At 53.1% G+C, this 14,181-nt stretch overlaps 1 protein-coding gene across 1 annotated transcript; it reads right to left on the reverse strand.

Annotated features, from left to right (window-relative positions):
• Positions 1-3,778: 3,778 nt before the first annotated feature.
• SSRP1 (structure specific recognition protein 1) lies at positions 3,779-13,677 on the reverse strand. The gene is made up of 16 exons (XM_006875745.1): positions 13,484-13,677; positions 12,415-12,600; positions 11,392-11,497; positions 10,837-11,027; positions 10,504-10,734; positions 10,251-10,354; positions 10,049-10,177; positions 9,563-9,784; positions 8,748-8,820; positions 8,197-8,335; positions 8,017-8,062; positions 6,473-6,602; positions 5,930-6,100; positions 5,685-5,773; positions 4,509-4,695; positions 3,779-4,282 (listed from the first exon to the last, which is right to left on the reverse strand). The coding sequence occupies exons 1-16, from the start codon at positions 13,535-13,537 to the stop codon at positions 4,211-4,213; spliced, it is 2,130 nt and encodes a 709-aa protein (XP_006875807.1). The 5' UTR covers positions 13,538-13,677; the 3' UTR covers positions 3,779-4,210.
• Between the last annotated feature and the right edge of the window lie 504 nt (positions 13,678-14,181).

Raw genomic sequence — 14,181 nt, forward strand, 5'->3', positions numbered from 1 at the left:
AGGCTTCCAATGGGTACCCCCACCTACGTGTCTATAACAGGAGCTGCGGATCTGAGACAACCAAGATTCAAATGCTGGGTATGTCGACCACTTTCTAACTGTGGCCTTGGTTTCCCTATCTGAAAAATGGGACTAGAAAGGGTGCTGGGGGTTAAAGTGAGATAGCCATTTACGCATTGCTGTCCAGTTAATTCCAACTTGGAACAAGCCTATAAACTAGTGTCGAACTGTCCCATAGGGTTCTGAAGCTGTCATAGCTATGGAAGTTGCCGCCACATCTTTTACCCTTGGAGCAGCTGGTGGGTTAAGCAGCTGAGACCTTAACCATGGTACCACCGGGTCTCCTGCAACGCATGCAAACTAATTAGCGCTATGCCTACCACATAGTAAGTGTTCAATGGTGTGGCCCTCTAGAATAAGCCCTGGACTGCTAATCCCAAGATTGTGGTTCAAACCCACTTTGGAAACCCTAAACAGAGTCACTATGGAGATGGAACTGACTTGATGGCACTTGTTGTTGTTGTTAAGTGCCGTCACTTAACTCATTATTTAGGAGTCCTGGTGTGGCACTGGATGGCTAACCACAAGGTCAGTGGTTCAAATCCACCAGTCGTTCATGGAAGGCTTTCTGCTCAATAAAGATTTACAGCCTCAAAAACTCTCTACAGGGTAGTTATGAGTTGGAACACAGTCGACAGCACACCAACCCGTCTTACTATGACTCCCTTCACAACGCCCCTCCTCATCTCCCCAGACCCCAGGCTTCCAGCACTCCCAGACCACTCCTTCACTCCCACACACCACGGTCCAATCACCTATACTTCAGACACTCTACCACCTCCTCAGTTCCCAGCCCAGATCTTAAAGTACCAGACTGCCCGCCCCCCCTAGCCCCCAAGACACTGAAGCCTGGAGACAGAGCACAAGGCAACCCAACCCCCTCCAACCTGCTGGGCACCACCACCCTCATACACTCCAGCTGGCTGAGACAGCTGTGCCAGGCCTTAGAAGGAGCCTCGAAAACCCACCGCACCCACCTTTGACCCAGCCCCAGTGTTTCGAAGATAGAGAGGATGTGAGGATATCGAGAAACCCCAGGACTATCAAATGGTCCGCCAGGCAAGACAACCACCACCCACCCAGGACTGCCCACTGTGGGTGGGGAAAAGACTGAGCAGGGCCTTGTCCAAGTGTGCACGGGGGAGGAGCCATATGGTAGAAAAAATAAAATTAAAAAACACGAGACTGTTTCCTCGTCCTTGAACATTATTACAACGGACATGAAGTAGATGATTAGAAATGGGGGCAAACTAGTCCAGAACCGAGATCCCCTTTCACTCCAGGATCTGAGGGACATGAATGTGGGGTCATGGATTCCCTAATTGGAGGGGGGGGGGGGGGTCACTGCAGCTCAGAGGCCCAGCCAGGAGCGCCAGGTGATCAGACAGAATTGCAGCGGCTTCAACCACTCCCGATCTCCCCAGCTCCCGGAGTCAGGGAAGCCAAGCTAAGCGACCCCTGGAAGCAAAGGCCACCAGAGGGCTGGGGAGGGGCAAGAGAGGGCTTGGGGTCCAGGGGTCGTCCCCCTGGACCCTGGATCTCAGGCCAGATCTGGGCCAGCGTGTACACTGCTAGAGGAGGGAGGGCCTACGGGAAGCCGGAACAGCCTAGGGCGAAGGGCCGTCTGGAGGGGCCCCGTGGGGAGCTCGGGACAGAGGGGGCAGCGGCAGCCGGGGAGGGGGAGGAGGGGGAGGAAGAGGCAGCGCCAAGGACCTGTGCGCGGGACGAAGCAGCCGGCGAACAGACGGGGACTAGGGACACTGTGTGGTTGGGACGGCCTGTGGAGGTGGCAGGATTGCCGAGGGGGTCGGGGGAGGGGCCGGCGAGGCCCGGGGGAGGGAGGCAGGGGTCAGCCTGCACTCAGCCCGCCCCAGGCCCTTGCCCCCTCCCCCCTTTCTTCTGGTTTCACCAGCATGAGCTCCACACCATGCTTCCTTTGCCCCGTGCCAGCTCCCCCGCGGCCTCAAGGCCCCCAGGCCCCTGAAAACTTTCCCGGAGACCCCCGTTACGCCTCACCCTGAGGTCCCGGCTGCAAAGCACCCCGCTTCTCCGATGCCCCTCCCCCCCGCCCTCTCTCGGACCCGCCCCCCTCCCGCGCCCTCCTGCCCCCGCTCACTCACGCGCTCCCCAGGGACCTGGCTCCGCTGGGCTCAGCGCCCCGACGCCAGTCCCCGACGCCAGTCCCCGCTGCCACCACCGACGCAGCCGCCCGCCGTCACCACGGACCGAACCAGAGCGAGCCCGGACGGGACTCCGCCCCTAGCTCCGCCCATGACCACACCCCCCAGGGCACCTTAGGAACATTCATGAAGTGATGCCACCCGGGAATGGGGAGCCCAGGCGGGACTCGCTTCTCTGTCTGCCAACAGTGCAGCCCCCGCTACTCAATTATTCATGAGTCTAGCAAATAAGGGGCCCGCCCAAGCTCGGACCAGGCGAAACTGATGCAACTCGCCTGGCCGTTAGGAGCGCTCGGGCCAAATAGCCACCGAGACGACTGCCTAGAGAGGAAGCTGCTGCTACATGGCCTGGGCCCAAGCCTGTACTCCAGGCAGCACCATAGAGTCCCAGCTAGAAAGAAGGGAGCCGTTGGCGGACCGGAGTGGCTTCCTGTTACCACCCCCAGAGTCCTCCTGAGCACGTACGCAACGTGGCCGCTGCACGTGTGTCGATTCAGATTTAAAGCCAGACCGAGGAAGATCAGAAGCTATGGTAGTGCAGTGATTGAAGCACTTGGCTGTGACAAATGGTCAGCAGTTTACCCACAGCAGCCATTTCGTTTTGGCAGGAAGTTAGCCGCCACAGATTTACAACCCTTGAAACCCTGTAAGACCGCGTAACAGCCCTGCTTTCCTGGATTATCTCCTGCTAGGCCTCCTTTCCTGGTGTGGCGCTGTGGGTTAAAGCACCAGACTGCAAAGCCATTTGAACTGCAAGGTTGGTGGTTCAAGCTCACCAGTCGCTCCTCGGGAACCCTATACAGGGTCACTATGGGTCGGAACCGACTCAATGGCACTTAACAACAATAGGCCTCCTTTCCAGATATGGATGCTTCCCAACTCCCAAATTTGTATTACCCTGGTGTAGCAGTATGGGGTAATGTGCTGGACTGCAAAATCAGTTTGATGTTTGGTAGTTCAAGCTCACCAGCTTGAACTTGGAAACGCTATAGAGTCCCTATGGGTCAGAACCAATTGGACAGCACTTAACAACTCTCCCTCCCATAAGAACCAAAGCTTTTACCCACCATTCCTGTTTCCCTGTCAGACTATAAAAGTGTGCGCGGACGGGCACACACTCACTGATTCTCAAGTTCCCAAACTCTCCAGGATCAGATTTCCTTTCCCCTGGTTGCAGGGAAGCTGGTCAATTCAGTGCTCTAAAGCCTGATTCAATTATCTCAAGCCTTTCAAGACCCTTGACTCACAGGTGATTCCGATGGAGCCAGAAGCTGCCTCTCTTTGCCAGGCTAATGGAGTGGAACTGTGAGAAAGACTGCCTAATTAGATCAGCTCTCATTTCTACACTCTCAGGTGGCCCATCCCGGCAGAAGAGGGTGAAAACCAATGCCTGTCCAGATGGGAACAGAACAGGCTGTACCTGGAGAATTGCTTCCCGGCTGGTCAGCTGGGCCCAGACCAGCCAGGGTGATATGGAAGACACACCAGGAAAAGCAGGGGCACTGCAACAGGGTTACAGAAGAGGCTTAAGGGCATAGTTTCCAAAGTCAGTTCCCTTTATTAAATGATTTTCACAGATCAGGAATACAAAATAAAAGTAGAAACAGGCCCCCCGTGAGGTGTGACCGCACTGGCCTCACATGTCCCCTGCTGCAGCAACTTGAGTAGGTCAAACAGGCAGCCGAGCAATCCACAAGGTCAGGAAAGCAGGATGTGGATCTGGAGCCCGCATGCCCTGTCTCCCAACCAGTCTCTCCCCAAATGAACAAGAGCCATTCTGGTGAAGCAGCAGAGAAAGACGGCTGTGCAGCGGCCCCAGTGAAGTGCATACCACCTGGAGAGCTTAGACAGATGGCCCAGAATCGTAAGTGATATGAGGAGAAACTGGTACCAAAACATGGGTGGGGAGACTGGGGTGGGGGTGGGGGGTGGGGAGTAACTGAGCAGACGTGGGGAGAAATTCCTCCCCTCTACTCATCCGATCCAGATGCTGAGTCCTCTGAGCTGGGGGGTGTACTGGCTAGTTCCTCTTCTTCAGAGTCCTGAAAACCACAAGGCTCTTCAAAGTCCTGGATGACCTCCCAGTCATTTTTCAGTGGTGATAGGTCCCCAGTTCCCCACAACTCTAGCACCCACCTTCAGAACCTTGGGATCTCACCTCCTCTCCACTTCATCTTATCACACTTATACCAACATAACCCAAGGCCCCTCCCAAGAAACAAATGCCCATTTGCCCAGTTAGGCCCCACAGCCCCGTTCCTGCCGCACCTCGCTCCGCCGCCTCTTCTTCTTGCCCTTGTTTTCCCCTGACGAGCTCTCATCACTAGACACAAACTCTTTGCTCTTGAAGCTTTCACTTAGCTGCCTCGACACCGACTTGGACGATGAGCCCCTCGAAGGTGTTGATTTCTTTTCCATCTTTACCTTTACTTTCTTCTTCTTTTTTGACTTGTCCCTGTATTAACAAGAGGGAAAAAAGGACCTTCAGACTACCCCTCTCAACAGCTCAGTTAAATCTCTCCTAGCGTTAGCAGGCCCTGTCCAAGTCCCAGCCTCACTGCCCATTTCACTACAAATTCAGTCAGCCCAAAGTCCCCCCAGAGAGCGAGCACTCCAGAAGTGAAAACATCAACAAATCATGGGTCCAGCCCCCCTATTATGCAAAACCTGACATCTCGTGCTTTATCTTAAAAAAATTACTATGAATTTTGCTTTATGTTTCAGTTTTAGTTGTTGTTAGGTGCCACTGAGTTGGTACCAACTCATAGCGACCCTATGTACAACAGAACGGAACACTGCCCGATCCTGGGCCATCCTCACAATTGTTACCACTTGAGCCCACTGATGCTGCCACTTTGCCAATGCATCTCGCAGGGACTTTTCCTTTTTCTCTGACCCTCTACCCTACGAAACATATCCTTCTCCAACAATTGGTCCCTCCTGAGAATATGTCCAAAGTATGAGAGACGAAGTTTGGCCATCCTGACCTCCAAGGAGTACTTTGGCTGCACTTCTTCCAACACAGATCTGTTGGTTGTTTTGGAAGCCCATGGTACTTTCAATATTCTCCTCCAATATCATATAGTTAAGTGCCATCAAGTCAGTTCCAACTCACAGAGAGCCTGTATAGGTTTCCAAGAAGCAGCTGGTGGGTTAGCAGTCCAGTGCTTATCCTACAGCACCACACAAACAGATACATCTATATAACTCCCTATACCTCAAAATAAAAGGGGCCCACCAGGATAGTGGATCACGTTTATTTACTGACGAGGACCGCTCTAGCACTGCCTTGTACTTGGGCCATGGCCCACCTTAAGGTGCACTGGCCTAATATAGTCAGAAGTGGAGCCACCATTTTTAACACCCCAATTCTCAACTCTGCCCTGCAAAAAAAAAGATCTGCCAAAAAAATAGTGGCTGTGGCGTTCTGTTCCCAACACTCACCTCTTCGAAGACTCTCCCCGGCCCCCTTCGTATTCTTTCATGGCTTTCTCATACTCCCTCCGGGCATCCTCGGCCTTGCGATCCCACTCCTATCAAACACAGAGAGAGAGAGAGAGAAATCAACATCAAGGAGACAGCACCACCCCATCCTACCCATCCATGCAGGCAAAACTTCTCCCTGCCCCCTCGATCAGTTACAAGTCACCTCCCCAGTAAGAGCCCCTGTCACCGGCCTGGTAACCCACCTCTTTCTTCTCTTTAGACATCCCTTTCCAGATCTCGCCAGCTTTCTTGGAGAGATCAGTGATGCTAATGCCAGGGTGGTCCGACTTGATCTTTTCCCGACTAGCATTGAGCCATAGCATGTACGCAGACATGGGCCTCTTAGGGGCGTTGGGGTCTTTGCCCTTTTTCGCCTACACAAGGAGAAACCACATCTCAGCTATTGATGTCCCCAAAGCCCTACATATCTCCCAAGGAAATGACCTAGATCTCCAATTTGGGGAAAAATGGAGAAAGGACTCTAGAGCAGGCTAGACTGAGAACTCTCTGAGGGCAGGGGTCGTAGGTTCATTCCTCTCCACACCCTAGTGCCTTAGTCAGATTTCCTACAAGCTGAACTTTACCTCAAGGACCAGAGAGAAAAATCTCCAAGAAGATACTCCTCCAGGCCCTAATCTGGCAGCCCCAGGAGGACCAACCGACAAGTCTCACTGGTGGTGGACAGGAAAGAAGGTATAGAGAATGGCTCCCCCCAAACACCCTCCAATCAAGCGGCAAGTCCGCACCTCCACAGGCTTCTTACGGCTCTTGCGATCCTTGGTAATCTTGGCCTTCTTGAGCTGTTTCCGCTTCTTCTCATCGCGATCGCTGTCACCCTCATTGCTGGAGGAGCTAGCAGAGGCGTTGCTATCAAACCTGCCAAAATGTGGGGCTTAGATGCAGGAGGACAGCGCCCCCAAACCTCAAAGACAGGAAGAACACAAATGCAAAGAGCCTGCCCAGGAAAGACAGAGGGCACCCTCTGAGCAGCACTCACCAACCCTGCTTCCTCGCCTTCAGCGAGGTCAAAACAAATCAAGGAAGGAAAGACACACAACAATGAGCTTCTGTTGCTCTTCTCGGTCCTGGCCTAACCCAGCCCCAACTCATTCCACACACCCACCCCAAGCAGGTAAGACAGAACCACTGTCTCATCCCTTCCCAAAACACAGCAGGTCCGTTTCAACACTTCTTTTTGGTGAATCACTTTAAACCACCCTAGTCTTCTGAAAGGAATGAGTAGAAATTGACTTAACAAAACTGCCACCGAAAGTTAGGAAATCCAACCTAGTTCAAAACAATTAAAAACAAGCACCTAGTGCCACTGAGTCAATGCTGACTCACAGCGAGCTTAGGTAGCACAAAGCGGAGCTGCCCATGGCTTCCCAGGCTCCTCACCTTGCTCTCAGAATGCTTTAACACTGTGCCACCAGGGCACAGAACAGACCCACCCAATACAGGTAGAACTCCTCAGACGTAACCTTTGCAGTGCTAAAACAGCTGAGAAAGCACAAGCTAGTAGACAGCCTGCTGCTTCCACTGTCCAACACTCACTCCCAAGTCTCTTGCTTGGAGAGCTTCTTTCTATGTGGCTGGAAGCGCTCTGGCCCCCACTCTGCTGCGAGCTTCACTCCAGTCGCAGACTCTAAGGGTGGACACACAGCTTGTTCTGGTGCCCACCAGAGTCCAAACTCAATCCAGCCAGTAAATCAGGCATCAGAGGAGGCACCTGGCTGCCCCCTCTCTGCTGGGTGTCGAACCAAGGGACACCACCTATCCTGAGCTGGGGGCACCATGGCACCCATCACACAGGGCCAGCTGCCTCCCAAGGCAAGTCCAAAGACATGAAAACAGAGCCCTCCCAACAGCTTCATCAGTATCTGCAGCTACAGCTCTGGGCTCTCCTGTTGGCTGCACCAACTCCTCAAACTCTTTGACGCTACCTTCAGTTTGAGTCCTGTTTCTGATCTGATATCACAGTCTTCACAAAGCACGAGGGATGCACTGTTAGAGGGACCACGATTAACCTATCTCCCAGCTAGTAGGCAGGCAAGTAACCGGCTCTCACTCCCCATGGATCCCCACCATGCTTTTCTAGCTCCACCTTGCCCTGACAGAGCCCGGGCTGCTTGGTGATGCACTTTCCTGGTGTTGACAGAAACTTACTGGAGGTCCCTTTTCCACCCTGGGCTAACGGCTAATGCGGGGACACGAGAAGAAGCATCTCCTGGTCCCTTAAGCTTACCAGTCGCCCCCTCACCTCTCCCTACAAAGTGCAACCAAAACTCACTCCTCGGCCACGTCTTCCTCCTCTTCACCTGGGTTGAATGACTCATCTAAAAAAGAGCACAGGCTGCGTCAGCTCCTGCCTCCCGTGGCGGAAAGCCGCTACCTTACACAGACACCCAGCCCGGGCCCCAGGGGCAGACAAGGCGTCTGATGGCCTCAGTGCCATGGCCCACCCACCCACCAGTTTCTTCTCCAGAGTCATCGCTGCTGTCATTGGCATTCTCTTCCCGGATCTTGCCCTCTTCCTTCATCCGCTCCAGATAAGCATCATGCTGGTCTTCATCCGAGTCAGCGTACTCGTCGTAGCTTGGGTTCATGCCCTAGCCAGGAAAGAGATGGAGTGAGGGCAGGGGTTCCCACTGTCTGGAGCCCCTGCATACTCAAAAACACGCCCCCATGCCTGTAAGTAAACTCAGAGCAACAGCCCCAGAAGACCCTGGGGCTGGGTTGTCCACACACAGCCACGTGCAGGGCCTGTGCCCAAGTACTTCCTGCAGGCTGGGTTAGCCCAAGCCCCTCCCTCTCCCAGTTCCACTGGGGCCCAAGAGGCTGCAGAGACTGAGCTAAGGCCATGCTGAGGAAACCTGCACCAGGAGGGGGAGGGGGTCACACGCACCTCTTTTTTCTATAAGGGTGAGAAGAGAAGAGAGGGTGAAAAGGAAGCCGGACAACTCCTGGCCCTCCCCGCCCAAGGACGGGAGAGAGGCCCATCCTCTCCACACATGTAAGTACCTCTTTTAGGCCTCGGTTTTTGATGTTGAGCTTCTTGGCATTGACAAAATCAAACAGCTTCCCATACTCCTCTCTGTCAGGAGAGAAAGCATGTTACCAGATGGGTAAGACTAACTCAGGACAGGACAGGCAGACAGTGGGGACTGGAACTCCTGACCTTCTATTCTAACCCTTCTATTCTAACCCAATAGCTCAGAAACAGCCCAGGGGACAGAAGGAGAGCAGAGTCCAGGGACAGTCCTGGAGGAAGAACCTGCAGGGCTCTCAAGAGGGAGAAACGGGTGTGTCTACAAAGGGGCATCAAAAAGTTTCTGAAAAACTAGAAGGAAAATACAATGGAAGTTTCCCACAAATGTTTAGCAAGCCCCCTCATTATTTACTAAACATGCACAGAATGTTGAGAAAGGGGGCATTTTCCGCTTTATGGTCTGTATCTCATACGTCTCAGAATTGTTGCGATGAGTAAATGTGCAGGTTGTCTGTAAAGTGCTTAGCTCACAGCGAGCAGCGCTCAATAAACATTAGCTGCTATGTTCTCAGGCACAACATTCATTCCAGGAAAAAAAGAGAGAACATTTCCATTGGGGGTGGGGGGGTGGAGTAGCATTGAACACACACAGCTTTTGTAACACAGAAAACAATCTTAAGTCAGAATGAAATCAATGGAGAAAATGCCAAAGGCTGAGCCCTCCAGAGAAAGGGCCCAAAATTCCCAAGCAAAACTCTGCCCAAGCAAGGCTGGAGAAGCCAAGACATGGTCACAGGCCAGCCTTGGTCAGGAGGTGCGAGAGGAGACGGAGAAGGTGCTCCCTCACCTCTCGATGCTGCTGAAGGTGTACTGAGTGCCCTGCTTGGTCTCGATCTCAAAGTCAAAGGAGCGAGTGGTGGTGGTGCCACGGGCGAAGTTGACAAAGGAGATCTCGTCAAAGCGGATGTGCACAGGTGGCTTGTGCACATAGATGAAGCCACGCTCCAGAGGGTACAGCAGCCCCGAGCTCGCCTTGTAGGAGCAGGTGATGCACTGGGCCCCTGAGTGCCTGGTTGTGGGGACAGGGAACCTGGTCAATACCAACCTCACCGCAAAAGAGCGGCCCAGAGTCCACAGGCACGTTCAGCAATGGAGACCCACACAGCCAGCCAGGCTCTTGACTGGCAAGTCTCACTAAGCTGCTCTGACAGGAGGCAACTGCCACCCACCACGACTCCGACTCGAGGGCCCAATGCAGGAGGGGCTAACCAAGAAGACACAGGATCTCCCAGGCCCTGGTCACACACACTCACCTGCCGCCCCACACACTCACCCTTGGAAGTTGCCTGGAACTGTGATCTTGCGGTTTACCAGCGCTTTCATGACACGGCTGACCATCTCGTAGAGGGACCCAGACATGTTCTTGGTGAGCCTCCCCTCGAAGCGCTTCTCCACTTCTTCCCTAGAGAGAGACAGGAGATCACCGGCCCGTCTCCTGCCTACATGGCAGGAGACAAGTCTAGGGAGACACTCACTCATTCATGTTGAGCGTCAGGGAGATGTCCTCATCCTTGGAGAAGAGGAGAATCAGGAAGTGATAACGGGTTTGCCCCTGCTTGATGGGGGGATCCAGGCTGATCTGGTAAGAAAATGGGGTGGGGTTAAACACCAGCACATGCCGCCAAAACCTGCTGATTAACCAACACAGAACTCTGAACCTGGGTGAGGCCCACCTACCAAAGAAGGGCTCAAGCATGCCAGGGGCTGCCTCCAATGGTTTCTGCTTACCACAAAGAACATCTGGCGTTGATCCTTGTGGGGCAGCAAAAAGAGACGGAGTACAGTGGTGTAAGGGATCTTGTAGTCAAAGGTCTTGCCATGCAGGTGAAGAAAAGTGGGGTAGATCCGAATGTCGTAACGGCCCCGGGGAGTCAGACACTGCAGCTCTCGGAAGATGCAAATGGCGTCTCCAGTGGCCTGGATCACATCAGCCTTGGACAGCACATTCTGGGCAAAGGCCTGCAAAAGCCCAGTTTATTACGGGATGGCAAGCTCTGCCCCTGGACCAGCCAAGGCCTACTCAGCACCACCTACCCCCAAGATGTCCAGGGCAGGCCTCACCTCCACAGGGTCCACACCATCCTCCTGGGTGGGAGGCACGTAGAAGCGCACCTCCATGAGAGAGACCTCAGCATCATCGTTCTGGTGGAACTCCAGTGTCACCTCATTCTTGCCTGTGGTGCACTGGGACACATTGCTGAGAGGTATCTCGAAGACTGGCTGGTCACCAATATCAAAAGAAAGCAGCTGCCCTGTGGTGAGGGTGGGGGGACTAGATCAAGACAAATGTCCCACTCTGGAGCCGGCATGATCGCTCCCACCAGACTGCAAGTGCTGGGAGCTAACCCATTCACAACGTACCCCACCCCCTCCAGTGCCTGATGCCCTGTTGTGGTTAGGAGTCAGTACCGACTCACAGCGACCCTGTATATGGTTTCTGAGGAGCGGCTGGGAGGTTTGAAATGCCGACAGTGTAGTTGGCAGTGCAGTGTCTATCCTACAGCATCACTCCAGGACTCTGCCTGATACATTAGCAGTGTTCAATAAATACACGGACACCACACAGACTGAGAGGAAACCAGAGATCGTGACTGGGGAGGAGACAGGCAAGCTCACCCCCAAACTTCACCGTCCCCCAGTTCCAGCCCTTCACACACAGGTCCTTCTCCATTAACTCAAGGCGATAGTGAGTTTTGAAGAAATCAGAGAGTTTCTCAAATTCCTGTGGGCAGAAAGGAGAATGATCCAATAAATCTGTATCCTTACACAGATTGGAATGTCCTGGGATGATGTATTCCTAAGAAACTGATCCAATAGACCCCTTTATCCGAAACCCATGCTGATTACATCTATTAATGAGTTTATTAGGATGTTCAAAGAGGTGGCTTCTGGGGAGCAGATCTCATGCTGAAAGAATGGTGGCGTGCCAAACCGACATTCCTGTTTATGGGCCCAGCAGTGCCACCAATCTTTAAATGTTGTATTTGTTGTTGTTATTCAGTGCCATAGAGTCGATTCTGACCCATAACGACCCTGTATAGGATTTCCGGTGAGCTTGAACCGCCGACCTTCCAGTTCAAATGGCTTTGCAGCCTGGCGCATTAACCCATGCAGCGCCACATCAGCAGTCCAAATGTTGTATAGGTATCACTTTAGTAAAAGCAAGCATTTAAATGAGGAAAAGTCACGATTCTGAAGCAATTCAAAAATGGTAAGCAAAAACATCAAGCCAAAATTATAAACTTGAATTTAAGGGAAAACCAGCAGGTAATAAAAACAGACCGCTTCTGGAATTGAGGCACAAAGACCCTCACAGGACTTTGACACCCCAAGCTTGGTGGCCTTAATGGCACCACCGTAAAAGTCGACCGACACCAGACCGACCTACAGCCATGGTGTGGGACCACGACTGTGTATACAAACCGGAACTGCTCCATGAAGTTTTTGAGGTTAGCCTCTTCATGGAAGCACATTGCTGGGCCTCTCTTAGAGGCGGCAGTGTGAGTTCAAACCATTAATCAACCTTCAGGTTCGTAGCCAAGCACCAATAATTTGTGTCACCTGAGGACCTTAGGCCCCACTATAGGCAAATGAAAACAACACAGTTAAAAGGGGATTTTTCACACTAGAACAGCTCACCGATTCTCGGAAACCGTCGTACTTGTAGACATGGCCATTCTTGGTGAGTAGTTTAAGTCCATGGCCCAAAGCAACACGACGCCAGATGCCTTCTGTCAATTCCCCAGCCTGGACGTTGTCTACTTTGCCAGTCTTGCTGTTCTTAAAGATGATACCTTGGCGGCTTAACCTCAGTCGACCATCATTCTGTTGGAAAAACAGGCCCAGATATACAGATGGTAATGTGCAGTTTCGTCAGCACCTTGTTCTCTTGCTCATGGGCTGACCAGGGATCAGTGCAGGAGAAACAGCTGAAGTGGCGAGGGCCAGCAAGAATGTGGGTTCTAATCCTGGCTCTAGGTCCTCAGTTTCCTTATGTGTAACAGAGATGTGGGGTTGAAAGATTGTGTTACTCAGGAATTCCTCTCAATAATGCCTCTCTTGCTGGGGAAACCCCAGGTACAGAAAACCTCATTTTCTGCACTTCACTTCACTGCAGCGATTGCATTTTTTACAATTAAAGGTTTTTGTGGCAGCCCTGCATCTATCGGCACCGCTTTCTCCACAGCATGTCTTTGCGTCTCTGTCACATTCTGGTAAATCTCACAATATTGCAAACTTTTTCACTGCGCCATTTACTATACATTTCAGGTGACAGAGTGTAAACATAACCTTTATACACACTGGGAAACCAAAAAACTTTGTGTGACTCACTTTATTGCCATGTCTGCTTTAAACTGTGGTAGTCTGTTAATCTCAGGTATGCTCGGGTATAATATGAAGAAGCCTCGTTTGCCAGTGTGCTGGTGGTTATGTGAAGCTGGTTCCGACTCCTAGCACCCCCGCAGAGGGTTTCCCAGGCTGTAAATCTTTACAGGCTCAAAAAGCCTCCTCTTTCTCCGATGGAACCAACCACTGGTAGTTTCGAACTGCTGACCATGAGATTAGCAGCCCGACTCGTACCCACTCCGCTGCCAGAGTTCCTTTTTGCCAGTGGAGCAGTAACATTGTCCAAGCCAGGTCTTGTTAACACACACACACTAACACACTCACTAGTTCCCTCCCTCCACCTGCATTAAAGCCCTCTCACCATGGAGCCTTTCACCTCCTGATAGACATCGTTGAACTCCAGCGTCTCAGCCATGCTGACCTGGGCAAGGCGCCCAAGGCTGCACTGGGGGAAACCGGAGGCACCGGGAGCTGGGCCCCAACTCCTAGGTGGTAGTGCGGAAACTCAGCAGGTTAAGAATCTGCATTCAAACGGAGGGCAGATCAACATGAAAGACAACACACTTCACAATGCTCCCGGCTGGGGCCAGGGGGGCAACCATTGGCCGCGCCTAGGTTGCCCCCGGATCTGCTCTGCCTGGGAACCCACAAGCGGGGCTCGCTCACTACAGAGCTGGCGGGCCCAGCTGGGCAAGGCCCAGCCTCAGCTGGAGAACCGGACCTGGAATAGCGCTTACACCCCAACCCGAAGCCCGCTCCAGAGCTCCACTGGGCGCCATGTCAACAAGCAACGTAACCCCAGAGCATGCTCGGAGCCCACACCTCGGCCCGCGCCCCAACACAGCTCAGGGGTGCAGGCTTTCCCTCTCCGACGCTCCCACTGCGCCAGGCCCCAGACCCACGGCTCCCCCATCTCCTAAAATGGAATCTTCCGCTTCCCGCGGATTCGAACGCGGAACGGACCATCTCGATGGTCCCGTGGGGGAGCGGGGCCCGCGCCCTCCTGGGGCACGAGGTCGGCGACCACCCACCTCAAGATGTAGCTTCGCTAGGGCCGGC

The sequence above is a fragment of the Chrysochloris asiatica genome, unplaced genomic scaffold (genome assembly GCF_000296735.1).
Source record: "Chrysochloris asiatica unplaced genomic scaffold, ChrAsi1.0 scaffold00339, whole genome shotgun sequence".
NCBI lineage: Eukaryota > Metazoa > Chordata > Mammalia > Afrosoricida > Chrysochloridae > Chrysochloris > Chrysochloris asiatica.

Coding starts and splice junctions, on each gene's coding strand:
- SSRP1 (XM_006875745.1), bottom strand. CDS start 13,537: ATGGCTGAGACGCTGGAGTTCAACGATGTCTATCAGGAGGTGAAAGGC. Junction 6,603..8,016: donor GAGGAAGACGTGGCCGAGGA/GTGAGTTTTGGT, acceptor ACATTTTGGCAG/GTTTGATAGCAACGCCTCTG. Junction 5,774..5,929: donor TGTCTAAAGAGAAGAAAGAG/GTGGGTTACCAG, acceptor TGTGTTTGATAG/GAGTGGGATCGCAAGGCCGA.